This window comes from Cupressus sempervirens, chromosome 7, assembly GCF_028749045.1.
Source record: "Cupressus sempervirens isolate cs-2001-9-10 chromosome 7, ASM2874904v1, whole genome shotgun sequence".
NCBI lineage: Eukaryota > Viridiplantae > Streptophyta > Pinopsida > Cupressales > Cupressaceae > Cupressus > Cupressus sempervirens.
The window spans coordinates 351,607,015-351,632,419 of NC_143124.1; the positions used below are offsets into that span (position 1 = coordinate 351,607,015).

Below are 25,405 nucleotides of genomic sequence, written 5' to 3' on the forward strand. Positions count from 1 at the left end.
CTCTTGACCCATTAAATGACGATATATATTTCTAGGGGTCTTAGGACCCCTAGGAACATATTCGAATGGGTAATATGGGTCAAAGGGTGTCATAGGGTGACCTATGACCCTCTTTGACCCATTAAACGATGACATATGTCCCTAGGGGTCTTTGGACCCCAAGAGACATATTCGAATGGGTAATATGGGTCAAAGGCGGTCATAGGGTGACCTATGACCCTCTCTGACCCACTAAATAACGACATATGTCCCTAGGGGTCGTAGGACCCTAGGGACATATTCGAATTGTTCATATGGGTCAAAGGGGGTCATAGGTCACTTGACCCTTTAAATGACGACATATGGCCCTAGGGGTCCTGGGACCCCTAGGGACATATTCGAATGGGTAATATGGGTCAAATAGGGTCATAGGATAACCTATGACTCTCTTTGACCCATTAAACGATGACATTTGTCTCTAGAGGTCCTAGGACCCCAAGGGACATATTCGAATCGTTCATATGGGTCAAAGGGGGTCATACTGTGACCTATGACCCTCTTGACCTATTAAACGTCGATATATGTCTCTAGGGGTCCTAGGACCCCTAGGGACATATTCGAATGGGTAATATGGGTCAAAGGGGGTCATAGGGTGACCTGTGACACTCTTTGACCCATTAAACGACGACATATGTCCCTAGGGGTCCTCGGACCCTAAGGGTAATATTCTAATGGGTAATATGGGTCAAATGGAGTCATAGGTCCTCTTTGACCCATTAAATGATGACATATGTCCCTATGGGTCCTAGGACCCTAGGGACATATTCGAATTGTTCATATGGGTCAAATGGGGTCATAGGGTGACCTATGACCCCCTTTGACTCATTAAACGACGACATATGTCCCTAGCGGTCCTAGGACCCCTAGGGACATATTTGAATCATTTATATGAGTCAAAAGTGGTCGTAGGGTGACCTATGAGCCTCTTTGACCTATTAAACGATGATATATGTCTGTAGGAGTCCTAGGACCCCTAGGGACATATTCGAATGGGTATTATGGATCAAACGGGGTCATAGAGTGACCTATGACCCTCTCTGACCCATTAAACGACGAGATATGTCACTAGGGGTCCTAGGACCCCTAGGGACATATTCGAATGGGTAATATGGGTCAAAGGGGGTCATAGGGTGACTTAAGATCCCCTTTGACCCATTAAATGACGACATATGTCTCTAGGGGTCCTAGGACCCCTAGGGATATATTTGAATGGGTATTATGGGTCAAAGGGGGTCATAGGGTGACCTATGACCCTCTTTGACCCATTAAACGATAACATATGTCTCTATGGGTCCTCGGACCACAAGGGACATATTCGAATGGGTAAAATGGGTCAAATGAGATCATAGGGTGACCTATGACCCTCTTTGACCCATTAAATGACGACATATGTCCCTAGGGATCCTAGGACCCTAGGGACATATTGCTATCGTTCATATGGGTCAAAGGGGGTCATAGGGTGACCTATGACTCCCTTTGACCCATTAAATGACAACATATGTCCCTAGGGGTCGTAGGACCCCTAGGGACATATTTGAATTGTTCATATGAGTCAAAGGGGGTCATAGGGTGACGTATGACCCCCTTTGATGCATTAAACGATGACATATGTTCCTAGGGGTCCTAGGACCCCTAGGGACATATTCGAATAGGTAATATGGGTCAAATGGTGTCATTCGGTAACTTATGACCCTCTTTGACCCTTTAAATGACGACATATGTCTCTAGGGGTCCTAGGACCACTAGTGACATATTCGAATCGTACATATGGGTCAAAGGGGGTCATAGGTCATTAAACAACGATATATGTCTCTAGGGGTCCTAGGACCCCTAGGGACATATTCGAATGGGTAATATGGGTCAAAGGGGGTCATAGGGTGACCTATGACGCTCTTTGATCTATTAAACGACAACATATGTCCCTAGGGGTCCTTGGACCCCAAGGGACATATTCGAATGGGTAATATGGGTCAAAGGGGGTCATAGGGTGACCTATGACCCTCTTTGACCCATTAAATGACGACATATGTCCCTAGGGGTCCTAGGACGCCTAGGGACATATTTGAATCATTCATATGAGTCAAAGGGGGTCATAGGGCACCCTATGACCCCCTTTGATCCATTAAACGACGACGTATGTCCCTAGGGGTCCTAGGACCCCTAGGGACATAGTCGAGTCATTCATATGGGTCAAAGGGGGTCATAGGGTGACCTATGACCCCCTTTGACCCATTAAATGACAACCCTCTTTGTATTATATATTATTATATTAATATGTATAATAATATAATATATATATAACAACATAATATTTTTATTAAATATAATATATATTATAAATATTATTATATTAATATATCTATATAATAACGTAATATTTTAGGATATACTATTTATACTATTTTAGGATAATAATTATAATATAAATAAACACTAAATATTAATATTATTATATGTATAGTAATAATAATAATACTATTATAGCTATAATAATAATATATATTAATACTATATATTGTAGCTTAATATAAATAAACACAATATATTTGCACTATTATATCTATATTAATAATATTAATACTATTATAGGTATAATAATAATATTGATACTATAGGTATATTAATACTATTTTATATTAATATTATTGATATTTTATACTAATACAAATATACTATTAACTTAGTTATAAATTAAAGTTGTTTTCTTCCAAATATTTTGATAATATTAATATTATTGTGGCAAAGGAGGGAAACCTTAGCAAGTTTTCCCCCCAAAAGTCATTTTCCTATATCGGATATCCAATCCTGGATTGGATATCCGATCTATTATCGGATATTCGATTATACTGGCATCAATTTCAAATATTTGACTGTCCCTACAGACCCGACAACATTACTTTTTTACCTCTTTTTTCACAGGATTTGTAAAAAGTCGTGTTTTGGGGCCCAACCAATCAAAAAAAATTCAAAAATATAACCTTAGGTGTTTGAATTTGTCATCTGAATGGGGAGCAGCAGTCGTCGAAAGAATAAACGCAAAAGGAAGATATCTAATGAAGACATTGCAACATATAGGGAAAAGGACAAAATGAAACACCGAAAAAAAAGACAAGGTATGCTAAATATCAATCAAGTTGACGATGAATTAATAGAAGGTGAAATCATAGAGTCAGATAATGAAAATGTATAGTTGGGGAATGAAAATGTACCTATTGAAAATGATAATGCGGAAATTGAAAATGTAGAGATTGAAAATTTTGAAGAAGAAATGCCACCAAGTCATAATCCAAATTGCATAATTGACCATGTCGAAGATGACAATGCACAAGAACTTAATGCACAAGACCCTTACATATCTCCTAATTATAATCGACATGAAGGTTCTAAAACACCAAAATGGATAATTGAAATTGATGAAAGGATTATGACTAGTTTGGAAGGAAAAAAATTAGAAAGAACCATTCAGTTATGGGCTTCAAGACTATATCAGATGTTTTTCGGCAACAAGATAGTGGTAGAGCAATGTCAGCTTTTCATGCACTTATTAAAGATGCAAAAGATGAGACCTATGCTTTCCAATTTGAAAATTCGTGTCAATAAAAAGTTGGAAAGAAATGCCATTATTGTGAAGAATATTTTCAGTGCTCTCAATAGCGTTGGGAAAAATAGCAGAGAGAAGGATAATAGAGCTGCTCAAAGGGTTATTACAACCTCTTTTGATAAGTCATCATTTGAGAAAGGGTAGATATATGAGACAAACTTCTATTGATTTGAATCTAAATCATACTACTTTGAGAAGAGCACTTAGTTGACGAGAGAAAATTGATGATCCTCTTCAAAATGAAACATGGGCATTTGGTGGGAGACTTCCACATTTTGATAAGAAGCTATTTGACGATGTGAAGGAAGAAATTATACAATTTTGGCACTCTAACTCACGAGTATCACCCAATGCTAAAGATGTCTTAAAGTTGAGAATTGGCATCAGAGACCGCACGCCACATCCTAAACACTATTTGGAGGTAAGTCAAACTATGTTGTTCAAACAATTTAGAGAGAGTCATCCAAGTGTTCATATATCACAAAGGGCTTTTGAATCTTTGAAGCCATTTTATTGTGTGCCACTCAAAATTCGAAATACATGTTGTTGCAAATATCATGTTGAGTTTTCTATGCACCATGAACTATTATGCTCCATCCGTTCTACTTTGCATAGTAAAGAAATGTTGGAGGATTGTGGGGCTAGTGGGCTTCCAAAATCATCAAGAGACTTGTTAGATCAACTCTTATGTCGTAGAGTTGATGGTTGTTCCTTTTATAAAAATGCTTGCTTAAATGAGAAGTGTTCAGAATGTGGTGGCTTATCCAAGTTTGACACATGTTTCCATGAGGGGTGTGAACAAGATCTTGGAAAGACAATAGTGAAAAAAAAAGTCTATGAAATGGTGAAATACACATTGAAGAGTGGGAGTGAGAGCTCTAGATGTGAATTGGTTGGAAAAGATATCAATGTGGCTAATTTTATTTCAGATTTCAAGGCAAATCTTTTTTACAATTATGCAAGACATAGTCACAGGTTTCAGTGGTTGGATCAACAATTTAGAACGTGTAAGGAGACTTTTTCCATTGGCACTATTATATCAGTTGTTGATTTTGCTGAGAACTACACATTGCAACCTCAAAATGAGACACAATCTCAGTATTACAACTCTATTCAGATTGCAATTTTTGTTCACATAACATATAGACATGCCCCTGATAGTGCGGAAGATAATCGAAAGATTATTAGAGAGTATCATTTTTATATGAGTGATGATAGATCTCACTCTCATGAGTTTGTGCAACATTGTTTCGAGATTTTTTTTTATTTCTTACACAAGGATACATTTTGAGGTCGATCCTTCGAGGGTCATAACTTGTCTCCTCTATCGATGAACCGTTAGAGGAGACAAGTTCGTAAGGATGGATTGGCTTAGTGTTTTTGCTAAAATAAGTTAGTGGGAAGGCTTTATTAGAGGGTCTTGGCCAAACTAGTCGGGTGTTTGCCAAAATTTCTTGTTTTATTTCTACTTGGTTTTGTTTTCTTGTTTTGTGCTTGAGTATTGTTATGGGATTGGGACTTACACTCACCCTTGTGGGAAGGGAAGAGAAGTCTAGGGTGAAAGGCTTAAGTTGGGTTCAAAAAATGTATTGAGAACCTTGGAGTATGGGCTCCATTGTATGCCATAACATTTCATATCTTGCTGGGGGTGATGAGGAAAGTATGGTGTAGAAAGGAAGTTTGAGGAGTTACAGCTGATGGTAGTGGATTTGGAGGAGGAAATGTGGAGGCCCCGAGAGGGCATTAAATGGTTCATTTATGATAGCCCCGAGAGGGCATGAAATTTGGTGAATTATGATAGCCCCGAGAGGGCATGACAATTGTTTATTGCAAATATGGTTTGGTATGGCAAGTATCCATTTTAGAACACACCTTCACCCTATGTTTATGGTTCCATCTGTGAAGCCATTGTGAAATAGTCTTGGGGGGGAATTTTTCAAGTTTGAATTGTAATGTTTATGCATTGAAAGATTGTATGTGTATCCCAGTTTGAGCCTTGTTCCCTAGCGCGGGGGTGGTCTCTTTGAGGCCTATGGTTGGGTGGAAAGCACCCATGGTCCTTGTTATTTTGTTGTGTTTCATATGCAAATTTGTGTCCAAGGGAGCAATGGAAATGGCTTGGAATGATCATCTTGCAGATTGATGTTGGATGAGAAAACTTGACATTGTGCCCTCATTTGTGAAGGAGGATTCACCAGCTTGTTCATGTTCTCAACGATCATGTTGGACAATGTTCATGCTACTCATTGTCCATATCTTTTAGTGTCCATGTTCCTTATGATTTTGAAAAGTCCCTTATGTTGCCCCATTGTGATGGAAGGAGATTGTATCATTGTTACCTAATGTACGTGTAGAAGAAAATATTGATAAGGTTGTATATGCATGTTAAATAATGTAATTAAATGAGATTACCACAAACATTTTACAAGAATGCATCAATATTTAATCAATTAGAAAAAATCTAATTATCTTTCCTTTGTCAATGCATACTGGCTCACCCCCCGCACTTTGTCCCCCCGGGGCAGGTGGTATCTGCAAGATAAAAGAAAGATTAGCAACCATATATTCTACAATATCAAATAGAAAAAAGAAATGCGAACACAACATAATGTACCGTAGATGTATCAAGGACAAATGAAATGGCCGAGAGTGTAGCATCATCTATCTGTCTGAGCTCCTCCTCGGTCATCAACTAAACATGAATGAAGATCACATACATGTAAAAGTCAGTATGGCTTAAAAATTAAAATTACTCTATTATAAAAATTAACTTTAAATCACATATGTCATAAAAAAAAAATGTATACACGTACCAACACCGAAGGAGTCCATGCCTCTACATTCCCCTCCTCTCTCGCATCAGGGTCTGTAGCCTCTGCACGTGCGTCTGGTGTATCCTCGTCTAATACAAAATGATACTCAGGAAGATCACCTATGGGATGTAGGAAAATATTCTTGCATGTAATGCAAGTGTGAGGCACACAAACGTGTGATGAGCTAGCCGATGATGAACTGGCACCAACATCATCAAAACGAGGAGGCAAGACTGACCTAGCCTAAGATATCATTAGGCTACTCAGCCTATGAATGGCTCTGATGATCTGAGAGCTAGCCTCTGCCATAATATCTGGATGCTGCACTCGAGGAGGGGGGGGGACAAAAGTGCCAAGTTTCTTCTGCTAGGAAGAGGGTCTATCCTGAGGAGCTCCTAGTCCTAAGCCCATGTTGGGCTTCATGCTCCAATAGTTCACTTTAAGTTTCAACACAAATTCTACATATAATTTTTTAAGGAAATAAAATGGTATGTCTAAATTTCCATGTGGAGGGATATCAAAGACCATCCACCAACGGTCCCAAAAATTTGCACGTATGGCATCATTTTTACACCATTTAATCGATAGTTTGGTTTTTTTTGGGTCAACTGGTATACCCATTTTTGGGTTAGCAAAAAGGCTTGCCAAATAATCTTTGGTTATGTTGAGGCCCGCAACCTCATCATAATCCAAACCATCATCAAACATCTGGTGCATTTCATCATGCCAACGAAGAGCGGCATTTTGTTGGTTTGTAAGAGTTTTAATGTTATCCACTATGGTGTTTAACGTGGATAACATAGGAGCCAGTGTAGGTACATTATTGTGTGTTCTATGCAAACCTCTCAACTCAGTGAGATTTTCATTTATCAAATCCTCAATTTGAGGAGGGTTTTGAGGAGGTAGAGGATCATTTGGTGGACGGTTTTGTGGGGATATTGGATCGTTTGGTGGTGGGTTGTGAGGAATATTATTCCCTGCCTCAGTGTCATCATTTTGATCAGCCATTCCTATTGAATTGCAAAACGTAATATATATTAAAAAAAAAATCTAAATTTTAACCATTTTTGTCAAAAAAACCCTAGATTCAACTAAAACAAACAAAATCTTGTTAAAATCTATTAAATTTAGGTTAAAAATGAGTCGGGGGGGGGGGAAACATACATGATATATGATATCCGATTTGCTATCTGATATCCGATTTATTATCTAATATCCGATCTGACTGGCCAAATTCGCGTGAAAATAAGGGTCGTAGGTCTGTGATTTTGTGTTTAATCCATGCACAGGTATCGGATATCCGATATTATAATATATATAATATAACATATATATTACATTTTATATATTTTTATATTATATTTTATATTTATTATATTAATTTACTATATATTATAATATAAAATATTATTATTATAGTATATTATTATAATTTATAATATATTATACTTTTTTATTATATATTATATTATAAGATATTACTTTTTATTATTATATTATATTATATATATATTATATTACGTTACTATATATTATAATATATGAAATATTATATTATATTATTATAATATAATATGTTATTATAATATTATTATTATAGTATAATATTATACGATTATAATATAATAATATTATTATTATTATATTATAGTATAATAATTATTATAATAATAATATTAAATAATAATAATATTATTATAATATAATAGTATGATATATTATTTAATATTATTATTATTATTTTATATCAATAATAATAATATTAAATAATATATCATACTATTATATGATTTTAATTATTAGTCGGATATTGGATTTAAAATCTGATATCCGATATCAAATCGGATATCTGATATGATATCGGATATCCGATATGATATCGAATATCCAATAAGGCTCGGCTTAACCTTCCAGGTTTGGTTCCTGGATAGGTAAAAAAAAGTTTAGAGCGAATTTTGAAGCGCTTTTAGGCGTCTTCAAACTCTTTTTTTTTCACAACACCACTTTTTGGCACACCATGATCCTGGACATACCCATCATCGATCTTGCTTTGATCAATGAACGACGCATCCCCGCATTTTGCATTTGAGTGAAGTTTAAACAAAGTGGGGATGCGCCCTGCAAACACGTGTCCATGGTGACGTCCAATTTTTGCTTAGATGCCCGGTAGGGTAGAATCAACATCATCGTTGATCTTTTGTAAATCAACGATTGGCGCATCTCCGCATTATAAAGATGAAGGAATTTAACTAATGCGGGGAAGCGCATTTGTGACGCATGTCATAGTGGGACCAGATGACGTCAAATACTTGCTTGCTTAGAAGAAGATACGGGATCTGCTAGTGTGGAATGTTATCAGACAGTATGAGCTCATATGGTGGTTTCTTATTGGTCAGTTCAACTAGATAGTTGTTAATAAAAAGTGGATTAGTCTGATCGTTGATCTTGTCTTGATCAACAGTTTCTGCATCCCCGCATTATGAAGTTGTAGGTTTTTAAGTAATGCGGGGAAGCACATTGGTGACACATAGCTTTTTTCTAAAAGGTCGTAAAGCTTGTTATTTTTAAATCAGAAACATCTGATCTGATAGAATCTACAGATGGGATTCAAATTTCAGTACAAATTGTAGGCAACAGTTACTGAGAGTAAATGTGATTCAGACCTTATGCATGCAGTTTTAATTTATGAAAAGAACCCACGATTTCACCATTAATGAATCACCGAAGCGCAGAAAGAACATCAGGGAATTCAAGATTTCAGAGCTAGGGCACAAAAATTCTTGGTTAATACTCCAGTAAAATTGTAGAAGACATCATATAGTGCAGAAGTGCAAATTCTAGAGGGTAAGTGCTCTGTGACTTTTTGAGTAAATTGGAAACATCTGCTGTTGTGAATTTCTTAAAGTTCATTCAAAATGCTTCCCCGAAAAGAGTTTACTAGACAAAAGGATTATTTAAAACATTCTGTGCATGATGATTTTCTTGAACAATTCCCCTTATCAGTGCATGAAATAACTAAGGGGAGGGAGCTCATTCTGAAAAACCCTAGATTAGTTGTGGCAGAAGGCTTTTATGACAAAGCTAATTGGATAAGAGATGCCCAAGTTTCCATTGGAGGTCTGGAGTTGTTTAAGAAATGGTTTTCAGAGTGAAAACTGGACACTCCTATGAGCAATGTTTGGGAATTTGATATTGGAAAATTAATAGTCCCCACTATTTTCTTTGATAGTGATTTATTGATGGACCTGGCAAAGAAGTATGATCCTATCACGGGATGGGTAAAAAATCATTCTGGGGTCAACCTTTTTAGGGTTTGCCATGAGCTGTTCAGTGAGGTTTTCAACCTAAACCCTAACCACGATGTTCATGAAATTATTGATATGGATGATTTGCAAGCTAGATATGATGCACAACAAATGTACTTAAGAACAAGGCCACTACAGGAGCAGGCTGCCAAGGTTGGTAATTTCCTTGTGATCACAGCCAGTACCCCAGAGCCATTTTTGAGAAGACATTTCAATTTGAGAGCTCAAGCACTGTATTTTCCTCTTTGCAAGATCTTAGGGATAGACGAAGGTGATCAAATTCTAGGTTCTATGGTCCTTATAATTGCTCAAACCCTTCAATTTGGAATGAGTACCATTCTGGATTTTGCCACTTTTCTAGCAAAAGAGATTCACAATGGTCTAGTTGGAATAGCAAAGGGAAAAGTAAACAAACCATTCAGTTGGTATTCATTGATGATGCATGTATGCTTATACAAAGGATATACTTTCTTCTCCAAGGGTATGGAGTTGGAAACAAAAAAGGATGGAGAGAGGAATCCAGTGCAGTTGTGGAGTGTGGATATGACTTCAGAAGTCACAGATGCTAGTTATGTAAGATTTGATAGGTATTTTGCATCAAAGCTTAGACTGCTTTTAAGAGGAGATAGCCCTAGAATCCCACAAGCATTATTAGAATTGGTCAGACCCAAGGACCATGCTAAAGGGCTACTTGTCAGTCATAATTAGGGGGATATAATTCCCTACAATGTTTCAATAGTGATAAGAGTTTATGGTTTCTTAGGAAAACCTCATGTGCTACCATTTCATGTGCCTTTCAAGATAGGGATTGATGAGCTCTTATGGAAGATAGGCACTATAGATGAGAGGGAATTGGTCAAGAAGGGTACTTTCTTTCCAATGGTTACTGTAGTGCATGATTTTGTCTTTGTTAAAAAGGGGTGGAAACACTTAAATTTTTTTTTGAATAGATATAACATGGCAGAATCTCACGCCAGATTCATTGACCCTGAAGGATTCTACGACCTATTAAAAGAAAGGGTGAGAGCTTCCCATGTGGTACATTAGTTTTACTATCTAGAAGATATAATAAGAAATATCTTCACATTGCAGGAGCAAGAATTAAGGAAAGAGAAATGGATAGTTTTCAATAAAAACTTGGAATTCATTAATGCTTTTGACCCCCAATATGACCCATTGAAAGATAAGAAATATTGGGGAGCTAAAATACAGGCATTAATGAATAATTTTTCCATAATAATTCAAACCATGAATGAAAAGAAAGCTATGTTTGTTGAGGCACACCCAGACAAGGTAGCAGAAATACAAAGAAGAATAAGTAGTAGAAGTGTGGTAGCTCCTGGCCAATACATGTTGCACAAAAGGGTAGGTTATGTAATGATTCAAAATGTGCAACAGGCACCCCCTCATAAGAAATCAAGGTCTAGAAGTCCATCTGTAGCCAGCTCTCCAAAAAGACAAAAATTAGAGCAAGGGTCTTCTTCTTCTCAAAAGGAACAATACTCCCCAAGCCAGTCTCCAATCCAAATAGATGATGAGGCATCTCTAAGGGAATAGCTTAGAAAAATGGGTGGAGAAGGGGATGTGATTGTCACTTCTACAGGCCTGGATGTTGGAGAGCCACAAGAACCTCCTACACCTTCCTTGGACCTGACCATTGCTGATTACCAAGGTAAGGAAATTGACCCAATTGTTGCCCAGGCTTCTAAAAGATTTATTAATGATGAAAATTTTGTAAGGTCTAAGGCCTTTGCTCAGTTTTTGTGGAGATTAAATATAAAGAATTTTGAGAAAGCCTGTGAGAAGACCAAGGTTGAGCAACCAGATAAACCTGACCTGGTTATTAAGGGAGAGGTAAAATCAAAGTTTTTGAGTGATTTTTCCCAGTTTACTCCTGAAGTTGGGAGGCAAATAGTTAGACAATCAGGAGTCCTCCTTCTGCCAAAATGGGATATAGCAAATGCTATTGTTTTTGATTTAGTAAGGAAGCAGAAGGATTTTCAACTAACAACTGTTGAAGAAGTACTACAAGCTCATAGAAGAGTCAAATTTAGTGATGACCACCAAGCCCTTGTTATATGATCCATAAATAAGAGAGAAGATACCAGGATGCATGAGTTTGCCACTATAGAACATACTGGTACATTGATAGTATATAGGGCTGGTGAGGTAAGTAGTAAACAAATAATGGGAATGGCCTCAGAAGTGCTGAAACTAGGTGGTGTTGTATCTGGCTAGGAAGAAGATAAGTTTACCCAACTCAATGCTAGGTTTGAAGAAGTTTTAAAATCATATGAGGAAAGGGGTATACAGATACAGTCACTAGAAAACAAAGTGTCTCAAATGGAGAGGATACTTGGAAAAAGAAAGGTGGGAGAATCCAGTGCACCTAGAATTGAATACCCTTCACAGTCATTGGTTGGAGCAACCCCTATTATTGAAATACCTAACACCCCTAAAACGCCCCAATTCTATAATGTAAAGGACTTTGAAGAAGAAAAAACCAAATTATATGAGTTACAGATAGAATTAAGAAATCAATATGAAGGAAAATTAAAGTAGGGTGTGATGTATTTGAGGGATAAAATACAATGGTCAACCTTCTTTGATCAGTTGACAAGAATTGCAACGCTCATGGATGAGTTTAATAGAGATAAGGATAAATCGACTCCTCTGGCACAGAAGTGGAGGGAGAGGAATAATGATATTACAATCATATGCACATCTGCAATCCAAATGCCTTATCATCAAGTTGAGAAAATTTTTGATTTTTTAAATAAACTAGAAAATTTTGATGATAAAAGGGATTCTTTACAGAAAATATTAACACTCTATTTTTCCCGATATATTGCTAAAAAATTCACTTTATTTCCTTGTGCTTTAGAATCTGTTGATACAATAAAGGAAAAGCAAAAGTGGAAAAGGGAGTTGGATGAGTTATTTTATGAAAGAATAGAAAACATCATGAGTGAAACTAGCCACTGGTTCTGGGCAAAGACAAATGAAGATTTAGTAAATATACAATTATTTTATACTATCATGAGAAAAGAATTTGATGATTTAGAAGAAAGTGCAAATTCTTTAATGATCATACAAAGAGAAGCTCTAAGTTTTGATTGGCCAGATGATGATGCTTATAATAAATGGAAAAATCAGTTTATAGAACAAATGTCAGAAGATGATGAGGAGGAAGATGTAAAAGTAAAAGTTACCCTCTTAGTTAGTAATTAGGACATGGAAAATCCCTAGGTTAAAATAAGTTTGCAGGTAACTGAAGATGATACATCACTTTCAAACCTCATGGCTATTTACTCCAAGGATGAAGAATAATTGATGAATTAGATCATATCTTCTTGTTTCAACAACTGAGAAGCATAACAGAAAGGGACCCACCAAGGAATATTCGATATAATAGCTTTCTGTTATTTTCTTTTCTCTTTTATGACAGACATTTTTCAAGTATCTTTTAGAAGACACATGTCATTTTCTTTAGCCTGAAGCTTGTTGCATCTCACACTATTTAAGTGAGATTCCAAGGCTAAAGAATGGTCCGAATTCTATTCTTCTAAGTAGTTTTGCTTAGTTTGTCATTGGTCCAAAATTTTGAAAGCAAATCCATGATGTATTTTCTCTATCAATTCTCTTAGAATACATGAATATAGAATGAACTGTGTCTCTTTTCTGAAGGTCATTCTAAGTCTATTGTAAATGGTATGAAATTTTCAAAGAAAATAAATACAATTGTGAACTGTCCCCATATTAGTTCTTTTTGAATTTTTTCTCCTTTTAAGTACTTGGCTACCTTGATATTGTATGAGTAAAGGCTTGTGCAATTGAATGCAATCTAGTTAGGTTGTATATCCATTTATCATTGTTGTTAATTCAATGGATTAAATAAAAGCTTTGATGAATGTGATGAGATTTCTTTAGTATTAAAAAGGATTTTGAATGATAAATTCTGATAAGATTTGTTGATAGAATTTGTTGTAAGGCAACAAATTAGATCTAAGAAATTTCTATAGACTCTGAACCCCAATGGATTAGGCACTGATCAAATTGATTTAGGTGGAGGAGAAATATATCATAAATGGTTATTCAAATGCATCATCAAATCAAATTTTACTTTTATTTCCTATAGATCTTCAAAGTTCGCTAGCACTTGTCTGCATGGAATATTTCAGCTTCAATTAGCCACTATTGTTAAGAACATCTGCAGATCTATAGAAGATTTCTTGGCCATATCTATTTTATGGGATGTGTTTATCAAGTTAGTAGGAATTATGTATATGCTTTGTGGATTTTGAAATGAGAATCAAAATGAAACTAAGAATAAACCTCATATAGTTATTCCAGTTTTGAATCATCCTTGGGTATACCTGCCCTGGTTTTGCAGAGCCAAAAGAGCAGCAAACCATTTGTGGTTTTGTTGAAGTTGGGTCCAAGTACTTTGCATATGCAATTGTTAATAAGAATTGGATTGTCTTTAGATTGTGTATGTACTGTTATCTTGGTATTAAGCATTTTTTCGCTTAGTAGTTTTTTGTGCATTTTAAAACACCAACAAAATGGTGACTCTGTTGGGGAGTTGTCCAACACATCTATGAGAAAGTAGTGCAGTTTCTTTGGTCCTGCTGTGTACGTGTGTGTCATGTTATCTAAGTTTTACCCGTGGTTATAAGGGAACTTTTTAGTGAAAAACCTTGAGAATTTAAAGAAGATAAAGCCCAAGTACCATAGCTACACACTGACGTATCCAGCTTGTCCAAGTGTCTTAATTAAAAAGCAAGAGTTGCAGTCTTATGACATCGGTGATTGGTCTGTCTATGCCAGATACTTTTGTTTCTACTTGTGTATTGTTTTCTTTGAGTTAGCAAAAAGTGTCATTACATATTTTTCTTGAGATAGGGTGGCGACTCAGTCAAGGTTTTGAATCTAGTGCTTGTTGTAACAGAAGGTGAATATGGCTGACAAGAGAAAGAACACAAGAGCTTACATGAGAACCAATCCTAATGTATCAATGTATACTGATCTACTCCAAGGTGGTAGAAAAAACCAAAATAAGAAAAAGATAGATCTGAACCCCACTTGGAAACCTAGAGGTAATGCATCCGTCAATTCCCATTATCAACCAGTAGTAGGAAGGGAGTCTTCTTCACTTGGTTCTGAATCCAAAACCACAAGACTCTTAGGAGGAATTTTCAGTACCCCGTTACCTGATGAGATATTTTTCCAGGATAAGGATGTGTCCATTGTAGGAGTTGCTTCATCAAGGCTAGATCCTGTAGCAGACATGAATTATTGGCTAAGATTTAGGAATTCATTTGATAATCCTTTTAATCCCTAAGCAGCCTTATACTACAAAGACAAATGAAGAGTTAGTAAAGATACATATATTTTATACTGCCATGAGAAAAGAACTTGATGATTTAGAAGAAAGTGCAAATTCTTTAATGATGATACAAAGATAAGCTCCAAGTTTTGATTGGCCAGATGATGATGCTTATAATAAATGGAAAAATTAGTTTATAGAACAAATGTCAGAAGATGATGAGGAGGAAGATGTAAAAGTAAAAGTTACCCTCGTAGTTAGTAATGAGGACATGGAAAATCCCCAGGTTAAAATAAGTTTGCAGGTAACTGAAGATGATACATCACTTTCAAACCTCATGGCTATTTACTCCAAGGATGAAGAATAATTGATGAATCAGATCATATCTTCTTGTTTCAACAACTGAGAAGCATAACAGAAAGGGACCCACCAAGGAATTTTCTATATAATAGCTTTTTTGTTATTTGCTTTTTTCTTTTATGATAGACATTTGTCAAGTATCTTTCAGAAGACACATGTCATTTTCTTTAGGCTGAAGCTTGTTGCATCTCACACTATTTAAGTGAGATTCCAAGGCTAAAGAATGGTCTAAATTCTATTCTTCTAAGTAGTTTTTCTTAGTTTGTGTTTGGTCCAAAATTTTGAAAGCAAATCCATGATGTATTTTCTCTATCAATTCTCTTAGAATACATGAATATAGAATGAACTGTGTCTCTTTTTTGAAGGTCATTCTGAGTCTATTGTAAATGGTATGAAATTTTCAAAGAAAATAAATACAATTGTAAACTATCCCCATATCAGTTCTTTCTAAATTTTGTCTCCTTTTAAGTACTTGGCTACCTTGATATTGTATGAGTAAAGGCTTGTGCAATTGAATGCAATCTAGTTAGGTTGTATATCCATTTATCATTGCTGTTAATTCAATGGATTAAATAAAAGCTTTGATGAATGTGATGAGATTTTTTTTCGTATTAAAAAGGATTTTGAATGATAAATTTTGATAAGACTTGCTGATATAATTTTTTGTAAGGCAACAAATTAGATCTAGGAAATTACTATAGACTCTCAACCCCAATGGATTAGGCACTGATCAAATTGATTCAGGTGAAGGAGAAATATATCATAAATGGTTATTCAAATGCATAATCAAATCAAATTTTACTTTTATTTCCTATAGATCTTCAAATTTGGCCAGCACTTGTCTGCATGGAATGTTTTAGCTTCAATTAGTCGCTATTGTTAAGAACATCTACAGATCTATAGAAGATTTCTTGGCCATGTCTGTTTTATGGGATGTTTTTATCAAGTTAGTAGGAATTATGTCTATGTTTTGAGGATTTTGAAATGAGAATCAGAATGAAACTAAGAATAAACCTCATACAGTTATTCCAGTTTTGAATCATCCCTAGGTATACCCGCCCTGGTTTTGTAGAGCCAAAAGAGCAGAAAACCATCTGTGGTTTTGTTGAAGTTGGTTCCAAGTACTTTGCATATGAAATTGTTAATAAGAATTGGCTAGTCTTTAGATTGTGTATGTACTGTTATCTTGGTATTAAGCATTTTGTCGCTTAGTAGTTTTTTGTGCATTTTAAAACACCAACATAGGGATAATAGATTCTTGAACTTGAAAGTTACTTCTTCAATTGTCTAAACCCAAATAAATTATTTGGTTTGTTTTTATCAAATTCTAGAAGGATGACATTAACTTCTAGTTGGTTAGTCCTCGTAAATGGGGATGTGGAGTCCATGAGTTGAATTCTATCTAGTTAAATGTAAGAGAGGTAGTAATAATTACAAAACCCTATCTATTATTATATTTTGTTGAAACACTTAGATGTAATGTTAGGACTTGCTTTTTTTTTTTTTATAGTGAAACTCAATTGTAACTCACTTTTTATAAGTGATAATCAATAGAAAAATTGGTATACAATAAAACACTATCATTTCATCATTATGAAGGAGTTATCTTAACCCTTCTACAATGGAGACAATATTGAGATTATAATATTTTGGAGCTAACAAATATTTTCATTTATTAAATATGTAAATGATCTTTTGAATCTTTGAAGGATGAAATTTTAATTATTCATCTTGATAATGGGAAAAAATAGAAAATATGTTCCCTGTGATAAGATTAAGTTCATAAGGGAGCATTTTTTTCTTAGAAATATTCATAGGAAAGGAGAGCATGAGACTTAAAGAACACTTGAGTCTATGAATTTTTACAAAAATTATATATGTTGGACTCTAAGTGAAAAACCCCAAGTATAAATATATAAAATAATGAAATATGTGATCTAAAAGAAGCTAACAATGTAGTGATAGAGTAACATAAAATCAAAGTACATCACAATGAATGTGAAGAATTAAATATGAAAGGTATCTAAATTTAAAAAATGTGTGAATAATGCATACATTGTGAATATTCAAATAAATACTACATAAGCGAGATACAAAATATGTAAGGTGTGATAGAACTAAAATGCATGTATAATAACCACATAAAAAGAGAAAATATAATAGATTAGGTTAAAAAGTATATATCGCAAAATATTCTAGCATCATAAATATTTGGGGTGTAATCTTCCCTTTTATGCAAATTTTGGAAAGAAAAATTGTGGGAGTCAAACATATCCTTTAATAGAACCTAAATTAGACATGCAAAAGCAAAAAATTATGTATGGGGAAAAATGCTAAACCCAATTTGTTTAAAATATGAATACTAAAGGATATCTTTCAATAGTTGTTCATTCATCTTAATGATATTGATTAATTGAATATAATTAACTAATGTAGGTTGATTGATTAAATATAATATAGTAAAAAATAACTACACAAGATAATTAAGTACATCTAATTTTATAAGAAAAAATAAATCTGATGAAACTAGAAAAATGAAATAAATGTCCACATAAGATATGGTAGAGGAAATAAGATCAAATCTAAAGAAAAAGTTAAAAATTATTTTAAAAATAGAACCTTGGTAGTATTTGGAATTTGCAAGATGGAGTTTACTAACTATGAAAGTCTTTAAGTCCTAGGAAATATATTATTTCTATTATGTAGATCAGCCCAAATACATGTTGAAGTTAGCTACACTTGTACTTTAAAAAAGTTTATTAATCTAAAATTTTGACAAATAATAAACCCCTTATCTTCAATTATTTATTTTATAGATTCAAAAGTGTGAGAATCTAAAGTTATGACAAAGATTAAACCCCATAAATCCTCAATTCCTTATATTGTAGATTCAAAAGTTTGAAGATCTACTCTTATGCATGAGAAAGATGGAAATTGTTTATGGGATGGGAAGAAGGGGTTTTCCTTGGTCAATACCTAATTTAGGAATTAATCATAACATGAAAAAGTATGAAAAAGCAACACCAATATAAATATTCAACCTCAGTAGTCAAAATTCCTAGGAATCATTTGAATTCTCTATCCAAAAATATTTATGAATACATGTCTATATATGTATCTATCATGTATGATACCTTAATGAATTCAATTGATATGTATGTTCCAAAGCATAGATGCATTGATGTAAGTATCTTCAAATACTTTAATTATTGAATGCTTGTGTGCTTGTGCAACATTTCTAAATATATATATATATATGTCCTTTTTTGATAAACAATTCTACTATTTCTAATGATTAATTAAGGTAGATCTATGAAGAAGATTCATGGTTCATTGAATGGAATAGTGAAATTCAATGAATCCTTTCTTATTTGTCTTGAACTCCTCCACTTTGCCTTTCTAAAATTGTGCACAATTGATTGGAATGTGTGATTTCTCATTAAAATGTAAATTGATGGAATTAAATATGGATTTATTACAAGATAGATGGATAATAAAGTGAATTTATTAAGACTACTTTTATACTTATTGTAAGGAAAAATTAAAAAAATCTAATACACTACACAAAAATAAAATAAAAATCCGTAAAAATGGGCTTCAAACCCTACAAAAAAACCTATCTTTTATTAGGTTGACTTAAACCAATATTATTTATAGGTTTCCCTCAACCTACCTTGTAGATACTTTTCATCGAAATAATCTTTGAATTCTTGAGACTAGAAAGGAAACACTTATTATTGGGCTATAGTTAATAAAAATGCAACCAATTGCTCATAAACACATTAATGTTCTAGGATCTCACTAAAATGGGGACTAAGAACTTTGTTTTCTTCATAATCAATGGGTAATAACTATCATGCCATGGTACAGTTTCATAGAAAAAAATCCCATTTCATTATTACAAGTTATGATGTCAAGCCTTTTCATTTTTTTCTAAAGGAAAATGTGCACAATGTTTAAAAAATTGCACTTTTTGTATGGCAAGAAGAATTAAAATGACATTTTATTTTCTATAAATTATAATAATTTTAATCCTCTAAAGTCTAATTTGGGTGAGTAATTAAATCTATTAGAGGCTATGAATAATGTGAGATACTCTTAAGTGGTTGAAACCTAAATAGTACAAATGACTCTTACACAACAACAATATTTGGGATATTCTTAGCACCGATGTTCTTATAACATACTTACAATAGATGAGGTGTTATACCCTAACCTTTTCCATCAATTTTTACACCTACTGGCACCATGGTTATGTCATTAATAGAAGTATATGTAATTCTTTTTTATACTAGAATTGATTGCAAAAATTGTAAGCTTAAAATGTCAAGATGAAATATTTTAGAAGGAAAACTCAAGATATTACAACTTTTACATAGAGAAGGTTTTTAAGAAAGGGCTAAAAATTCTTGTGGCTACCAATGAGAATGAGTGTCATAGGTTTCCTTTAAACCCTCCTTATGATCTTGTTTACTATAATTTAATAAAGTATCTTACCATAGAAATTTGATATATCACCTTCCATCATACATTTTTCCTATCTTGAATCCTATAAGAAACAACTATAGTATAAATATGTTTTTTTGTTGTTAATCTCCTTCATTAATAGTGGTAGAGCTAAGGGGTTGTTGACTCCACTTTACCAAGGTCTAGTGTACATTGTGTATCACTAAAAAATTAAAGCATCTTCAACACATATTTATAATTTCTTGCATATTCTGATTATGAAGAAAGCCAAAATGTCAAACATCAAAAATCTCTATCAAAGTTGAAATAATTGAAACCATCCACATCCTCAAAAACCCAATCCTAATAGGAAAAGAATCACAAACCTTATGCAAAGAAAATGGCCAACAACTCTTGAAACCACTATTGAATGTATTCACCTTGTAGAGACATACATTTCTTAACACCACCCCCAAAAAAAGAAAATTACCATATTAGAAAACCTAGTATTGCAAAAGATACACATACTAGCAAAAAATTTTGACTAAATGATCTATTTTATTGATAGTAATAATGAGGACTATGTGAATAAAATAATTTTTGTACTCTAGGGAATCTAAACATGAAAGCATCACGAGGGAGATATAGTCAATTCATATTGTCAATAAGAAAATAAAGAATATGTATATTATAGACGAATTGGTCATTGAGATGGATTTTGAGTATGAATTAGAAGAAGATAATGGATTCATAGAGAGTACGTTGCTAACCAGGTTGAAGAGATTGAGGAAGTAGAGAAGAAAAAATCTATAAAAATCATAGTGAGTCTTAATAAATTTGAAGATCCATTCAACATGGTGTCTAACTCCATTTATCATGTTGCTAATGACTCTATGCATAATATACCACCTTCTCCTATCCCTAATGAGAATCTTGGTACCTCTAATCTTGAAAACGAGAATATTGATTTGTAGAAGAGAATAATTAATTTAAAGTGTTTTACTATAATGTCTATGATTGCCAAAACAAATTAACCAATGTTATTTATTCTTTATGTATATTATTTTATGGTTTTATGAAAAATCTCTATTTGGAGCACTCTCTTAGAAAATTAGGATTTAGAAAGGAGCAATGAAAAGGAAGGAGTAGAAAAGCAAAGAACAAGAACAAGAAGAAGATACTAGAGACTAAGAAAGCAATTTCAATAACCTTTCTAGAAACTAAGATAACATGTATTTTAAGTCTAATGATAGCTAAGTTAGTTACTTTCATTTTACATTGTGATAATTTTTTGGTTGTTTGTATGATAGTTTAAAAATTTGATTTTTTTTTTATTACACCATAGTTGCCATTTTTTGAACTATTGGAAGTTCCTGAGAAATAAATGTGTTTCTATTCTTATTACTCTAAAAAAAACTCTTTAAGGTACATTTTGATGAATAACTATGCTATTAAAATATTGTTAGTATATATAGTGGTAGGTTTCTATTTGAAAATAATAGTTACTATTATAGTTATCTGATTTCCACAATCCATTAGTAATATCATAATTTTATTTCTGGAATTTGATTGTGTCTAAATTTTTAGCATTAACGTTTTGGATCACACACAATGATCCGTACGATGAAGAGCAAGAGAATAAAAAAAATTTAAACACAATCAAATTCCAGAAATAAAGTTCTGAAAATAGTTACTATTTTTTATCAATTTTGAGGCTAAGGGTTTTTTTATTCTCTAGATTCTTATGCCCTAGAGTTGGAGCTTTGATACATTTTCTTAGTTTTTTTAGTTGTATATGTATGTATGTATGTATGTATGTATGTATGTATGTATCTATATATACATATACATACTTCACTATTACAATAAAAACCATATTGAAATAGGTATTTTTGTTGAGAAAAATTCAAGTAGATGTTAATTTGGTCATCAATAAATTAATCATTAAATACCATGAACTAAGACATACAAAATAAATATCATAGTTGATCTGAAGTGTTTCATCATTAAAGAAAAATTATGTAATGTGTATTGTTTAGTAATACATGTAACATCATTTAGCCAAGGTTTAATGATATTAAATCATCATGTATGAAAATAGAAAACTAATAATGTTTGATACTAGTGCAAAAAATAGGAAGCATCTACAAAGACATCAAAAGAATATTGATAACATAGTTTTTGAAATTAAGTAATTTAACTAAAATTTCTAATCCAGTTTATTTTATTTTTAAATCTTATAATTTAATTAAAAATTTATCTTATTGACATATATAGACATTTCTTTAAATATTTTAAACTTTTTAAAAAATCCATTAATGTAGCACCAAACACTACAATTATATCAAATGTTATTATGAAAAGGCACAAGTTACTAATATTTATGGCACAGATGATGTACATTAATAAATTATTATTTGGATATTTTCTTCTTGAGTGCTCATAATATTAAATTCCTTAGTATGCCTTAATCTCATCTTTCAAAATAATATTTAATTTAGAAGTGTCAAAGGTGTGCATAGCTAATCTTTCCAAAACACAAAAGCTGAATTTATTTTATAAGAGCATAAGATACACTCAAATCCCCCAAAAGATATTAAATCTGAACAAAAGGTAACTTTTTTATCTCTATTGTTAAAGATTTAAATAAATAAATAACCATAAGAGAAGCTTAAGGTTGAACTAGGTCAAAGAGATCAAACTTTCTTTTTGTTAAAACAATGTTATACTTAGGTAAATAATGTCCAAATATATTAAAGCTTTGGCCTCTTAGACAAATTTGATTTGAAGACATTGATTGCGATCTCCCTTTTACATTTCATTACTAATTGGAGCTTTTTGGTCTATTATTTATTGAAGTTTTTTCTATTCTCCCTCTAAATGACCTATTATAGTGAAATACTATATTTCTCCCTCTTAAATCTCATAATGTTTTTGTTAAGATGTATCTCATTTCCTTTAATAAAGTCGAAATATTTATTTCTTATTATTTATTAGACATTTCTCCATTTGTAGGTGTTGTCAACTTAATTCCATGATTAGTCAAATCATATGTTTTTTGATGACAAAATACATCAATTTATATAACTAGCCAATCATGTGGTTAGCCATTTCTTTAAAAAATAAATTGTTCAATCCTCAAAAATTGGTCAATATGTTGTCATAGTTTTTGACTTTAATTTCATTATCTTTTCAAGGTAAATCTATTTCTATCATAGATATGAAAAATCTTTTAATTGTGTACTTGCTATCATGATGATCATCTTTATAGTCAATGGTAATATATTTCAGTCATTTTTATAGTTGTACAATATTATCTTCCATGGTAAAATGGTATAAATCTTTTATTGTCAAACCCTTTGATTCTAATTGCATCAACCATTATTTGCACATATGCCTATCACAATACAGTTGACATTGGTGATAACACTTCAAACCAACAAGTAGACAATACTTTCAGTACATCTATTACATACCAAGTATAGTTATGTCTGTATATTAATTAATTTAAAATCAATTCAAATATATTTTTAAAAAATCTTTAAATATTAATATCTAACTAAAAGTATATCCATATTATTGCTCTCTAAACATAAAATAAATAAAACCTTTTAAAATATAAAAAGTCTATCTTTGAATGTAGAAATGACATTTTCAAAATATATCATAACTATTTTTTTCAAACATTAAAATTAACAATAATAATAATAATATACCATCAACAAAAATCTGTAATACAATGATAATTAATGAACCTTCAACATAAGAAATCTTGAATTGAATCTACTCAAATTTAACACACAATAATAATTAACTACAGCAATTAATAGACAATAATTAATTAATGTAGACTTCAGACCATTTCATTACTCTCCTCTATTTCATTCGAGGACATTTCAGGAATGCAGGGTTTTCTAGAACCATAATTGTTTGCAATATTCCTCTATTATGGTACTCTCTGTTAGAGTTGAGGTCAACATCTCATTAGTAACCAGACTCTCCAGCCAGATGTTCAAGACTGGGCATTTTTCTTTGTCACCCAACCTTAAATCTAGCAGCTTATCCATCGGACCAGACCAGGACACGGTAGGGGCGATAATGATGTCCATGTATTTCAGACTTTTCCCATCATAGAGGCATCCTCTTTCCTTAAGCTCTATCAGTCCTCCTTCAATAGTTATTCCCAGTTCTCTATATTTCTTACGTATTTCATCCAAAAACATAATCCTCTCCTCTGGGCTTTTCTTGCCAAGGCCAAAAAGTCCCCCCAGAATCTCAAACAACTGCAAATTCATAGAATAAATTAGAATCGATTTTCTTTATGTTTTAGACCTGCGGTTTCTTCTATCAGGGCAAAGCCATTGGAAAGGCTTTCACTTCACGTGAGCTTGAATAAACAGAAGTAAAGATGTATAAGATAAGCTTTAGAAAAGATCTAATATGCCTTTTATCTTCGATAACCAGGCATCGTTCTATTAATATTCAAAGCAACGAATTCAATTAAACGAAACTCTGTTAGCTTTTATACCTTTTTATCAATGAAGTCTGCCCAGAAGCGTACAAGATAACGTTCATAGGGGTCGCTAGGAAGAAGGCGAGTCGGTGCAGTCCAAATTTCGTCTATGTATTCCATGATCATGTGAGATTCACAAATGGATTTGCCATTATGAATTAGAACAGGGACCGTCTGGTACAAGGGATTGCTGCTAAGTAATAGCTCACTCTTATTTGTTAAGTCTTCCACTATAACTGTGTACTCAATCCCTTTCGCTTGGAGAGCCAATTCTATTCTCATTACAAATCCTTTCTCTCTGTAGCTCAATACCTTCACTTCCTCCATTGCACTCTTTCTCAACTTATCTATCTACCTTCTTCTTAGTAATGCTTATGTTCATGGCAATTGGCAAGTAATATAGCCTTTGGGGATTAGGGACCATGAATTAAATATTTTCTCTTGGCTGTCTCATCATAAATTAGATCAAGAGGGCAAGTCAACAGATTCGTAGGCTAATTGGCAACGAAGTATTTAATTGCATTGATTGAATCCAATTGAAAATAATCAATTAATTGTTGCATTTCATGTTCTGATAGACGCCCATGTAAACATGTTCATAGGTGGGCCCTCTCAAATATTTGTAGAGCTTTTTCCAATCCTTAGTTTCTGTTTTAAACAGGAGGATCAAGTGATTAGTTTTGTTATATTGATGCCAATTAGATTATTTTGTCCACTTCCTCGTAAGACTCGACTTCTTAAAAATGACTAGATTCCTTTCCATATTTTTATTAATTTATTTTTATGTTTGTTTTGTTTATATCTCTTAAATAATATATAAGTGCAGCTATATAACAGGTGATAACTTTTTATAATCTGGTATTTTACATCGTCTTCCAGGGCTCTTCTACAAAATATTCTGACAAGCAATATGGCCTTTCCAGGGTAGGTGCGTATGACTTAAATATGTGCATGTAATTATATTCTGGCATATTTTATCCCCGATTGTAATTCTTGAAA

General features: G+C 33.1%; 1 protein-coding gene across 1 annotated transcript in view; it reads right to left on the minus strand.

Annotated features, from left to right (window-relative positions):
• The window catches only part of LOC149546898 (putative glutathione S-transferase parA), a 59,495-nt gene extending 34,762 nt beyond the window's left edge, over positions 1–24,733 (minus strand). The window contains exons 1-2 of the mRNA XM_089794066.1: positions 24,422–24,733; positions 23,886–24,176 (exon numbers count right to left, since the gene is read on the minus strand). Coding sequence (XP_089650192.1) covers positions 23,886–24,176; positions 24,422–24,733 — 603 coding nt within the window. The remainder of the gene's footprint in view (positions 1–23,885; positions 24,177–24,421) is intronic.
• Positions 24,734–25,405: the final 672 nt, after the last annotated feature.